General features: G+C 37.3%; 1 protein-coding gene across 1 annotated transcript; it reads left to right on the forward strand.

Annotated features, from left to right (window-relative positions):
- The first annotated feature begins 5,743 nt into the window (after positions 1-5,743).
- Positions 5,744-11,042, forward strand: LOC143634188 (protein PHR1-LIKE 1-like). Its single transcript, XM_077102344.1, has 7 exons — positions 5,744-6,154; positions 6,443-6,599; positions 6,678-6,754; positions 6,850-6,889; positions 10,559-10,613; positions 10,715-10,784; positions 10,872-11,042. Exons 1-7 carry the CDS (start codon positions 5,744-5,746, stop codon positions 11,040-11,042), a joined length of 981 nt encoding a protein of 326 aa, XP_076958459.1.
- Positions 11,043-12,776: the final 1,734 nt, after the last annotated feature.

Genomic DNA, 12,776 nt, shown 5'->3' on the forward strand with positions numbered 1-12,776 from the left:
AAAAAGAAAATTTAACTTCACCTTATTCTTATTTTATACACTATCATATCCATTTCTTTTTACCTAAAACTTATTCCATTTCTTTATAATCTTTTAGCATGCCTCCACTAAGACCGCGCAAGAGCACCAACCGACGTATGGCTGATTTTATCATCAAGCAAATGGCCGCTGTGATTCCCGAACTTGTAACTCAAATCCAAGCTACCCAACCTCCTCCACCCGTTGTTGCACCCGTTGAACCCAAACCCGTATCCTTCCCATATAAGCAATTTACTAGTGCCAACTCAACCGAATTCTGGGGTACGAATTGTGCGACTACCTTATTGCAATGGTTCGACTCGATGGAGAATGTGTTTAGATATAGCGAGTGCCCCGAAGCGAAAAAGACAAATTTCGCTTCAAGCATGTTTAGAAAAACCGCTCTAACATGGTGGGGTAGTGTCATGCATCTCCAAGGGTCGGAAACGGCTATGGCTCTTCCATGGTCCGACATCAAGGCACTCATGATGAAGAAGTTTTGTCCCAAACACGAACTTCAAAAGCTTAAGGAGGAATTTTGGAACCTCAAGAAAGATAGTGGTGATAACGCCGCTTACTCACTCCGTTTCCACGAGTTGAGCATTCTCGTCCCTCATTTGGTAACCCGGCTGAGCGTGAGCTTGACAAATACATTGGGGGTTACCTATGCAAATCCGGGACTCAGTCATGAGTAGCAAACCCGTGAATCTTGAGGATGTCATTACTCTAGCCGGTGCGCTATCGGAGAATCATGTGAAAGCGGGTACCCTAACCCTTAAGAAACCAAACGAAAAAGGCCAAACCCGAGCCCGCACCACAAGTCAAGGTTGAACCCGCACCACAAGCCTTTAACTACTCCAACTCTTCCCGTCACAGCAATAACAACAACAAGAAGAAACCCAAAACCAATTACTGAAACTATGTCGTTACCCAACCCCAACCTCAACAACAAACCCAAATTCCACCTCAAACCCGAAAACCCTATACCGGTACCGCCCCACTATGCAACATTTGCCAGCTCCATCACCCACCAAACATGCCTTGTCGCCATTGTACCATTTTTAACCGACTTGGTCATCTCAACACCACATTCCGATCCGCACAACGAACCCAACCTAACCAACCAAACCAACCAAGAACTTTTCCCCAAAATACTCAACACCGATATGCACCCTACCCACCAAACCAACCTCAAAAACCCCGAGCTTGCTACAATTGCGGTGACCCTAACCATTTCCGCAACAATTGTCCTGGCCTCATCCTTACTAACCAAACCATGACCGCACCTTACTACCAAACTCAAGCTTACCAAGTTCAAACCTACCAACCTCAACTTTCCCAACACAATGCACCACTCATCCAACCCATCCAAGCCATACAAGCACCACCTCCTCCACCACCGCAAGCACCTCAAGTCAACCAACGCAATCAAGGACAAGCTTTCATGATGAATGTTAATCAAGCTCAAGCGGCAAACGATGTTGTGAACGGTATGTTTTTAGTGAACCAACATTTGGCTTCCATTTTATTTGATACGGGTGCCGATAGAAGTTTCATTTCTTTGAAATTTGAGTCGAAAATTATCGTGTCTCGAACCAAGCTTTCCCGGTCGTTTTCTGTTGAAGTCGCCAATGGGAACTCCATCACCATAAATTACGTCGTCCGCGATTGTACTCTCGTTCTTGCTAACCATAAATTCTCCATCGATCTCATCCCGATGCAAATGGGAAGTTTCGATGTCATAGTAGGCATGGATTGGTTATCTTTGCACCGTGCCGAAGTTGTTTGCTTCGATAAATTCATTCGCATTCCGCTTGTCAACGGTAAAATCCTTAAGGTCTTCGGAAAAGCTACTTCGAGAAGGCTTAATCTCATGTCGTGCTCTCAATCGCAAAAATACTTACGCCAAAAGTATGCTCCGCTTCTGGCTCTCTTGGCGACAAAAGACAAAAAGGAAAGGAAAATCCAAGATATTTCTATTGTTCATGATTTCCTCGATGTCTTTCCCGACGATGTCACCGGTCTTCCACCCGTTCGTCCGATTGAATTTCGAATCGATCTTGTGCCCGGCGCGATGCCCGTGGCCAAGGCTCAAGAATTATCGAACCAACTCGAAGAACTTTCCAATAAAGGTTTCATTCGTCCTAGCTCTTCTCCTTGGGGCGCTCCTGTTCTCTTCGTGAAAAAGAAGGATGGTTCGTTTCGTATGTGCATCGATTATAGGGAACTTAACAAACTCACCATAAAAAATCGTTATCCCTTGCCACGAATCGACGACCTATTCGACCAACTTCAAGGCGCAACTTGCTTCTCCAAAATCGATCTTCGATCATGTTATCATCAATTGCGTGTTCGCGAAGAAGACATTCCAAAAACCGCTTTCCGTACTCGATATGGACATTTCGAATTTTTGGTTATGCCCTCCAGGTTAACAAATGCACCCGCGGTGTTTATAGACCTCATGAACCGCATTTGCAAACCATTCCTCGATAAATTCGTTATTGTCTTTATTGATGACATTCTCGTCTTTTCCAAATCCAAAGCCGAACATGAGCATCATTTGCGTTCCATTCTTGAACTTCTTAGAAACGAACGACTTTATGCCAAGTTCTCCAAATGCGAATTTTGGCTCGAGCAAGTTCAATTTTTGGGACATATCATAAACAACAAAGGTATTCATGTTGATCCCGCTAAAATTGAGGCCATTAAGGATTGGAAAACTCCAACGACTCCCACGGAAATTTGATCCTTCCTCGGTTTAGCCGGATATTATCAACGTTTCATTCGAAACTTTTCCAAGATCTCTTTGCCTCTTACCTCCCTCGCTCATAAAGGAAAACCATTTGATTGGGGTTCGAAGCAAGAAAAAGCCTTTTGTACTCTCAAGGACATGCTTTGCAATGCTCCCATTTTAACCCTTCCCGATGGAAACGACGATTTCGTGGTATTTTGCGATGCCTCTCATCAAGGTCTTGGTTGTGTCCTCATGCAACGAGGTCAAGTCATCGCTTACGCATCAAGGCAACTTAAGGTCAATGAGAAGAACTACACGACTCATGATCTCGAACTTGGTGCCATTGTTTTCGCTCTCAAAATCTGGAGACATTACCTTTATGGTACGAAATGTGTGGTTTTTACCGATCATAAAAGCCTTCAACACATTTTTGACCAAAAAGATCTCAATATGAGACAACGACGATGGGCCGAATTACTTAGTGATTACGATTGCGAAATTCGTTACCATCCCGGTAAAGCGAATGTTGTCGCCGACGTCCTAAGTCGAAAGGTTAATGTTAAATCCGTTCTGCTTCTAAGCGTTGTCGTTCAAACCGATCTTCAAATTCGAATCTTCCAAGCTCAACGTACCTCCGTTGAAGAAGGTAACATGTACGACGAAATGTCATGTGGAGCCGAACTTCAACTCGAAACCAAACCCGATGGTCTTTTGTACTTTCTCAATCGTTTGTGGGTTCCAAATCGCGATGACGTTCGTACTTGTATACTCGACGAAGCTCACAATTCGCGGTATTCCGTTCATCCCGGTGCGGATAAGATGTATTTCGATCTTCGTGCTGTGCGGCCTTTTGGTGGCCGGGTAAGAAAAATGACGTAGCGTTATTCATATCTAAATGTCTTACTTGCTCAAAAGTTAAAGCCGAACATCAAAGACCTTTTGGTCTACTCGAGCAACCACCGATTCCCGTTTGGAAATGGGAAGACATTGCTATGGACTTTATCACTAAATTACCCAACACCCAAAAGGGCAACGATAGCATTTGGGTGATCATCGATCGTTTGACCAAATCTGCTCATTTCATTCCGATCCGCGAGAAGTATTCTGTCGAGTAGCTTGCTTAAATCTATGTTCGAGAAATCGTGTGCCGACACGGTTTACCATTGACTATTATCTCTGACCGTGATGCTCGTTATACCTCTCATTTTTGGCGTTCACTTCAAGAAGTTTTGGGAACACGTCTCGATTTTAGCACCGCTTATTATCCTTAAACGGACGGTCAATCCGAACGTACAATACAAACTCTCGAGGATATGCTACGAGCATGTGTTCTTGATTTCGGTGGGAATTGGGATTCTCACATTCCGTTCATTGAGTTTTCTTATAACAATAGCTACCATTCGAGCATTGAGATGGCTCCTTTCGAAGCTCTTTACGGTCGTAAATGTCATTCTCCGATTAGTTGGAACGAAGTCGGTGAAGCTCAAATCACGGGACCCAAAATGGTTCAAGAAGCCACCGACGTTATTCATCGAATCCGTAAGAACCTCCTAGCCGCTAGAAGTCGTCTAAATAGTTACGCCGACAAACGGCGAAAACCGATCGAATTTAATGTTGGCGATCTTGTCCTTCTAAAAGTATCTCCTTGGAAGGGGGTAGCCCATTTCGGAAAGAAGGGTAAACCAGCTTCTCGTTTTGTTGGTCCTTTTAAAATCCTTGAGCGTGTTGGAAAAGTAGCTTATCGACTCGAACTACCGGAAGAACTTACCGGTGTTCATCCGACATTTAATGTTTCAAATCTTAAAAAGTGCTTAGCCGAGGGTAATCTCCATATACCTCTCGATGAAGTACATGTCGATGAGTCGATGGTCTTGGTTGAACGACCCGTTGAGATCATGGATCGCAACGAGAAGAGAACCAAGCGTAGCCGTATTCGGTTAGTCAAAGTTCGATGGGAATCACGGCGCGGCGCGGAATTCACTTGGGAGTGACTTTATGAATCACGGCGCGGCGCGGAATTCACGTGTCGTTAATGTGTTTAGCGATATCTATTTATCCAAATTACCACTTTTATTTATCGTTTCATATGCAAGTTTTGTGGCTATCTTTATTATATACTAATATGATTAAACTTATGAATTGCTCACCAACCTTTATGTTGACAAACTTTATTTTATGAAATGTTGCAGGTTTACATCTTGGTTGATTTATGATTGTGAAGAAAACGACATCAAAGACCTTAGGATTTTAGTAAAAGTGAACAATATCAAATTTGCCATATTTTGTGATATCTTGTTTATGGTTATTTTATGGATAATTGTTATGTGACATTTTCGATGTTGTGAAATGAAATGAGTTTATTAAATACTGTCACTTTAATTAGTGTCATGTGCTTATGGACAATCGTTACACCTCGGCATGTTCCGCCGCCTTTGGTCGTGGTGTGACATACACCGATCTCAATCTCCAGGCCCTGCCGATTTTATTTGTGTTCGTGAACACATTAATTTTCTTAATGAACGAACCTTATTTGTGTTCGTTTAGACTTCAAAGTTATGATTTTTTATTTATTTATTTTTAATTTTTTTGAATGATTTTTTTTGTGGTTACAAATCCTTCGCATGCTTCTTATTTTTGTCTCCTTTTTGAATAACTTGAACCAAATAAAATAAATAAAATCATGTAGATAACTTTTTTTATTTGTTTATTAAGACAACATAGCTAAAAAAATTGTTTTTTTCAAAACCATTTATTTAATATTTAAATGAATTGGAATCATCGAAAGATGAATGGATGTTGATTTGTATTCTCACAAGGAATAATATATATATGTATATATATAAAGTAACTTCCATTGTGTTCATAACCTAATTTTGCATACCCTTTTCCAGCTTTTTAGTTTTTTTTTTCTCTTAAAACTTTTGCAAGTTTTGATATATCTGGAAAAGGCTTATTAATTTGCTAGCTGTGTTTTGGTGTTTGAATAAAGAAATGAACACTTTGAAGATCGGTAAATGTAACCATGAAATGGTTTACAAACATCAACCATGGCAAGTTGGAATTACCATTTTGCCCTCAGAAGTTGTCAACCAGCAAGAACAAGATCAACAACATATGACAAGTTACACACAACAAACTCCATCTTGTAGTAAAACCATCATTGAACAGATTGGATCACCGGCTTCTGCGCTTTTAGCGACTGAACGATATTTAGGATTTTCACAAAATGATGTGTTTAATCATTTTAGTTCTTGTGATGGATCATACAAGATGGGGTTTAGTAATCAATATGAAAAAGATCAGATTAGAGAGCTAAAAAGGAAATTACTTGATGAATCGGATGCTTCGGATTGGAGACAAACGTCGCAAGTTGTTTGTCGTGATGGGAATCCGGATCTTGTCGTAAGTTTTTTCGTTTTTCGTCTTTATTTCTTTATATTTCAGATCTTTATGAAAATCCTGACAAACAGTGGTTTTACTGTTTTTTTATCATGTACTGTTTGTCATGATGACATGATTTTCATCATGACAAACAGTTTGAACCCACTGTTTGTCAAAAAAAGTCATGATTATCATCATGACAAACAACGGGTTTTTGTTTTTTTTTCCTTTTTATCACATACCGTTTGACACGATGAAAATCTTGATTGTCATGATGAAAATCCTGAACTTGAAGTTTTTGTTTGTTAGAAAGGGCATTTTGGTCAATCTAGACAAGCTTCGGGTCAAGTTTTAGCCAACTGTACAAATCATGGAAGTGTTGTCCCAAGTAAAACACGAATCCGATGGACTCAAGATCTCCATGACCGGTTTGTGGAGTGTGTGAATTTCTTAGGTGGTGCTGAAAGTACGTTCGGTCTTTATAAAATTACCTTTTTATCCTTTATACGCTCTTTTAAGTTATTAATCTTTTTTATTTTCCTAGAGGCGACGCCAAAGGCGATACTGAAACTGATGGACTCGGAAGGATTAACAATCTTTCATGTCAAAAGTCATTTACAGGTTCTAGTTAATAAAAATAGCTTTTGTATTTAAGAATCTTTACAGATTTATTATTTTGAAAATGAGTTATATATATGTGTATAATGATGTTGCAGAAATACAGAATGGCAAAATACTTACCGGAATCTGCAAAAGGTATGAATTTACATTTACTGATCCAATTGTTAAATTTTTTTTTTTATTATTATTTTTGACCCAAAAAAATGTACAAGATAATTATTAAAGTACAAACACTCTTTAACAAATGACAATTTAAAGTGTGTGTGTTTTTAAAAAATGTATTATGATCAGGTTTTTGTTGTTTACAGGAAATTGTGAGAAGCGAACCGACATGGATACCATATCACAGATCGAAAATATAACGTAATGTTTACATTTTCGGTCGTATATGAAATTCTTCTTTTTTTTTTTTTTTGCATTTTGAAATTTTGTGACAGTTGACTTATAATTTAGTTAGTTTGACTTTTTTTTTATCAGTGGTATGCAATTTAAGGATGCTCTACAAATGCAACTTGCAGTCCAAAGGCAGCTTCATGAGCAATTAGAGGTAAGTTTTGGATTGACTTTGAAGTTTGAACTTGAAAACTGACTTATTTGACCCAAAAAGTCAAAGTTTGACTTGGTTGACTTTACTTTTGGTTTCAGATTCAAAGGAACTTACAGTTGAGGATAGAAGAACAAGCAAAGCAACTAAAGAAGATGTTTGAATCACATAATCAACAAAAAGCAAATAAATCCGAGAATTCCGAAATCACATTTTCGCACGATGATCACCATTCGACGAATCTTGATGATGACGAGATTTTGAATTTTGAAGATGATTCGGAAAGTATCCTTCCCCATTGATAAACCAAATGTCTATTAAAAAAAGCTCCAACCTTTCTGATTAAATGGCCATTTGTGTTTAAAAGTTATGGGAAAATGCATGATTTCGCGGTTATATGATCAAAGAAAAGGAAAGTTTGTAGATGATCAAGACAAGACTTTTCATGAATGGACTTCAAAAACTTGGATGTACAATGTGTGTTTATACTTGACACTATAGTAGTATAGTGTTTCTTGTGTAGAAATAAGATCCAACAAATAAATAAGAATTATACATTTCATTACAAGAAATATTAGAATAGATTTTGAAGAAAACGAAACTGTTTTGCGTAAACTGTGATACCTCAGGAAAATCTCACATCCGTTTATATGAGCAATACAGACATTTTGAATGTCTAAGCTCTGATAACACAAATGCATTAATGCTAAATGTGCTTGGCAATTTATGTTGGAAGCACCTAGGGGCGTGCATGATTTAGTTTTGTGCATAAACCAAAATTTCGGTTTCTGAAACTTTAAAAAACCGTTCAATTTTGGTTTTTCAGTTTAGGTTTGGGCTTGATTTGGTTTCCCTTTTTCCGGTTTTGGCATTTAAGCTTTAAATTTTTGGGCTGAAAGAAAAAATTTGGCCTACAAAATTATGAAATTGAGCGTAAATCATTTTCTTAACAATAATTAGTTGATATTAATCTATTATACATTCGAGCTAAAATATTTGAGTTACATATTCACTAAATTCTCATAGCTACCTATATAAAATAGAGGATGAAAATCTAAAAGTTCGGTTCGGTTTTTTGGTTTTCATTACATTCAAAACCAAAACCAAACCGTAAGGTCGGTTTTTATAAAAACATAAACCTCTCCATTTTTTCATATTGGTGTTTTCTGTTCTTTTCAGTTTCGAATCGGAAAAAACAAATATGTTACTTGGTGGATAAAGCAGACAATATTGGTAGTTAGTTATAAGGGGTCGAATGTTACATATGATTCAAACGCCATTCAATGAGCAATACAAATTAAGTTTTGATAATACATTAGATTCCAAAATGATCATGTTGTTGAATACAAATACTTATAAAAATTTACCAAATCTAGTGGGCAATGACTATCACTTTTATTTTGCTTTTGTGGAAAGAGTAAATTGCAAGTTTGTGCTTTTAGTCACTTTCTAAGGGAACAATATTCCAAGTGAACTCACCCATCATGGATGAATGCATGAAACCTTGAATTGATTCTTTCAAATGCTGTGAATTGAACATGTGAATTGTTGTGCACCAAACATGTGTAAACCTTTTTGAATACTATGCATCATACATTGTTGATTCGGTTACATCAAAACCGTCCCATTTGATTCGGTCACATCTTCGTATTTGTCAGTTGCATCACTCGACTCAACTTTTAATTGCCATGTGTAATGATGTGCATCAGATATCACCAACGTGTTTAATTTAATAATTTTGTCTTGGTTGTGTAGATGTGCTCAAGTGAGTCCGTGAGAATAGTATCAGCATTGGTGACACCTCCGAACTATCCACTGGGACAGGCAACAAAGACAAATACGTGAGTTCCCGGATAGAATAATCATCATAGGCAAAGCGGACAATATGTCAAAATGGGCAACCGTGAACTCTTGTTGTTGGCCGTAGATTAAAACAATCTTCCTTGTAATACTCGTTCGTTTAATCCAAGGAAGACAAAATGATTAAAAAAAAAGGATGTTAGCAAATTTAATACATTGCATATGAACAACTATTGTGGTGGTTATTATATCCTCCTCATAGCAGTCAGCCTGTCAATCTCTAACTGAATTTGTATGTTTTTATTTCCAAAACTTACTTCTTTTTGTACTTTTTGATCATAAATTTTCCACATTTTAGTTCTTTTATGTTAACTTTTATTAACGGTTTAGAACTATGTTTGTTTGTTGTTCTATAAGTCTTTATGTACTTCTGGGCATAGTTACATAGTTGCGGGACCCATAGGTACAAGACACAAATGTCTCGGGTTGGATCATGTGACAAACTGCCTATTTGTCTCAACTGCCCGATCCGAATTCCATCACCTAAATTTCAAACTCACCTGTTTTTCCTTTTTTTTTTTTGTGAAAATGCATAAATCCGCGACGTGACAAATTTATAGTTACATAATAAAAGTGGGTTTGATGTAATGGTTTTGCCATTTCGGTATTTGAATAATATTCCAAATGTCTCGGGTAGGATCATGTGGCAAACTGCCTATTTGTCTCAACTGCCCGACCCGAATTCCAATACCTGAGGCTGAATTTCAAACTCAACTGTTTTTTCTTTATTATTATTATTATTATATATTTTTTTTTAAAAATGTGTAAATCCTTTATTTAGACTTCTGTTTCAAAATTTGGCTCGATGTGACAAACTTATAGTTGCACGATAAGTGTGAGTTTGATGTAATGATTTCGCTATTTCGGTATTGAATAACATATCAAATTTTCTCTCAAGAGTACTTTCTCAGTTATTTATGTTTCCGCTTTGCGAACCACCCGCAGCCCATAATTTTTTTTTTTCAATTAGTAACTTTTTACTTTTTATCAGTGACATGCAAGGTGGTAATGCACTACTACAAATGCAACTAATTGTTCAGAGTCAACTTCATGAACAATTAGAGGTATGATTAGATTATTGTTTATTAATTGATTCTAATTTTTAAAGTCAATCTTACTTTCCAATCTACTAGAATAAGTTCATTATAATTTTAAATTTTTTTATAAAAACCTGAAGAATATATGCTAATTTTGAAGTTAAAACTTAAAAGTCAGCCTTTTTTGATCTAAAAAGTCAAAGTTTGACCAGTTAACAAATTTTGCTTCTAATGTCAGATTCAAAGGAACTCTCAGTTGAAAACAGGAGAACAATCAACGAAACCGGAATTTGCAACGGGTATGAAGAACTTTTAAATTTTTATTATTTGAAGCGTGTTTGATCAGGTTTTTGATTTTTGTAGGAGACTCTGAGAAGATAAGCGGCATGGATGCCATATCGCAGATTGAAAATATAACGTAACGTTTATTTTTTATGTCATAAATAAACTTTTACGAAGTTTTTTTTTTTCATGTTGCAATTTTTGTTAGTTGACCTGAATCTTTGACTTGATAATAAGTGGAATGCAATTTAAGGATGCTCTACAAATGCAACTTGCCATCCAGAGGCAACTTCATGAGCAACAAGAGGTAAATTCAAGTTCGTTCGTTTATGCTCATTTGAATATGAAATTAATATGTTTCACTCGAAAATTCAAAGTTAACTTTTGTTTTCAGATCCAAGGGAACTTAAGGATAAGGATAGAAGAACAAGCAAAGCAACTAAAGAAATTGTTTGATCAACGTCAGCAACAGAATACAAATAAATCTGAAAATTCGGAAATCATATTTTTGCACGATGATCATCATCCGACGAATCTTGATGATCAACACAAGAGATTTTTGTGAGTGGATTTAAATATGTTGTATTATCTTGTGTAGAAATAAGGTCCAACAAATAAATAAAATCATGTTTTTTTGTTTTTTTTTTGTGATTTTGTTTTTTTGTTTTTTTTTTCTTTTTTTTGTGATTTGAATTAAAAATGTGTGTTCATTCGGTACACCTGTTAATTAAACACCAAACTTGGCCGGCCAGAGGGTCAATGGACCCCTCTCGGTTCCGCCGATGTTTATTATTTTTTATTCAACTGGTGTAATACATTGGGTTCTAGCGTATGTATAATTGTATAAATATGAATCGGTTTGAGTGAAAGCAGGAAAAAAGGACTATAGGAAATGAGGAATGTGGGCCAAACGTTAATGGGCTAGTCTGATAATCAGCGTAAGCCCACTAGATCGGCCCAAACTGACAACTTGCTAAATTAATAGTCTTACCATTTGATTTTGTTTTTAATCTGATTTTTAAGAGTTGTATAAGATTTTACTAAATAACTAAAGTTGGAAAAAATGAACAACTTATTAAGCCACAGGCCCGGATCAAGTCGTGTCGTATAGAAGTAGAGGCGCATAAAATACCCGGTTCCGGACCTGACAGAGTACCTGACCCGGAACCGGTTCCTACCCATACCCGACCCCGCGGTAAGACCTGGTATTAGATTTCTCCCCTGAGCCGTACTGGGAACCGGAACCGGAACCAGAAATACCCGGAAACCCTAAAAACTTGGAAAACTCGATCAAAACCCGGTCAAATACAAGACTATACCCGGAACCGGTTCCTACGCAGTTCCGGGTAAAAAGAAAATCCGATTTGTGCTCCTCTATACACAAGTTGTATATGAGCTCAAATATCAGCTTGAATTGAACATCACAAGCCGAAGCAACTCCTATTGTCAATGAGCTCAAGCTCAAGTTGATATTGGCTAGGCTTCGGTTGGCTCGGCTTAACTCAGCTTAGCTAGTTCGCTAAAAATTTCTAGTTTTGACATGTTTTGATGCGTTCCCATAAAAATGCCTTTTTTACAATTAGGGAACAAAGTAGAATATGACGGGTAGCGTGTTGCGATTGCATGGACGTCAAAGTGTTGAGTGTGCGATAATCTTTGTGTTTTGGGTGCAAAAGTGGATGCAACACAAATGACCCTTAGCCTTGTGATGGATCATTGGATCGTAACTCGATTAGTCGATGTGGGTAAAATATATGTCTAGGGTGATCGGGGTACGAGGCTACGAGCAATGAATGAGGGTACTACGCATGTCTGAGGTGTAACTTAAATGAACTTACATGTTTGAAAAGCCATCACTAAAGTTTGGGTGGAATGCACTCTGACTTAACAGATTCATTTCAACATTCTTACATTCATCAATATCGTAGAAAAACCAAGCTTTAACCTGACTAAGTTTGTTTTGAATAGTTGAAACTATCCAATGGGCTCGTGGCTCAAAGTTTGCTCAGAAAAAGTTTGAAAAAAAAGTTCAAAATTGGTTAGGTTCGTAAACGACCCCAAGCTGACTCGTTTGTTGATTGCTTGCTTGACTTAAATTAACCATATATTTTAGTACTATAAAGCCTGATTTTTTTTAAGACCAACTATTTATCAAGTCATTTTTCTTGTTTTTAATTTCAAACAATCTAAACAGCAGGTTGAACGATAACTTTGTTTTCAGTAGGATCGAATTTTCCATTCAAAATGTGGTGGGGTGCAACTTGTTGTCACTTTACCTTAATTTCTATTGTAATTTGAT

The sequence above is a fragment of the Bidens hawaiensis genome, unplaced genomic scaffold, assembly GCF_021521415.1.
Source record: "Bidens hawaiensis isolate Kalapana, Puna unplaced genomic scaffold, B.hawaiensis_p1.1 tig00007028_1, whole genome shotgun sequence".
Lineage (NCBI taxonomy): Eukaryota > Viridiplantae > Streptophyta > Magnoliopsida > Asterales > Asteraceae > Bidens > Bidens hawaiensis.

Coding starts and splice junctions, on each gene's coding strand:
- LOC143634188 (XM_077102344.1), top strand. CDS start 5,744: ATGAACACTTTGAAGATCGGTAAATGTAACCATGAAATGGTTTACAAA. Junction 6,755..6,849: donor ATGTCAAAAGTCATTTACAG/GTTCTAGTTAAT, acceptor ATGATGTTGCAG/AAATACAGAATGGCAAAATA. Junction 10,785..10,871: donor AACTTCATGAGCAACAAGAG/GTAAATTCAAGT, acceptor TTTTGTTTTCAG/ATCCAAGGGAACTTAAGGAT.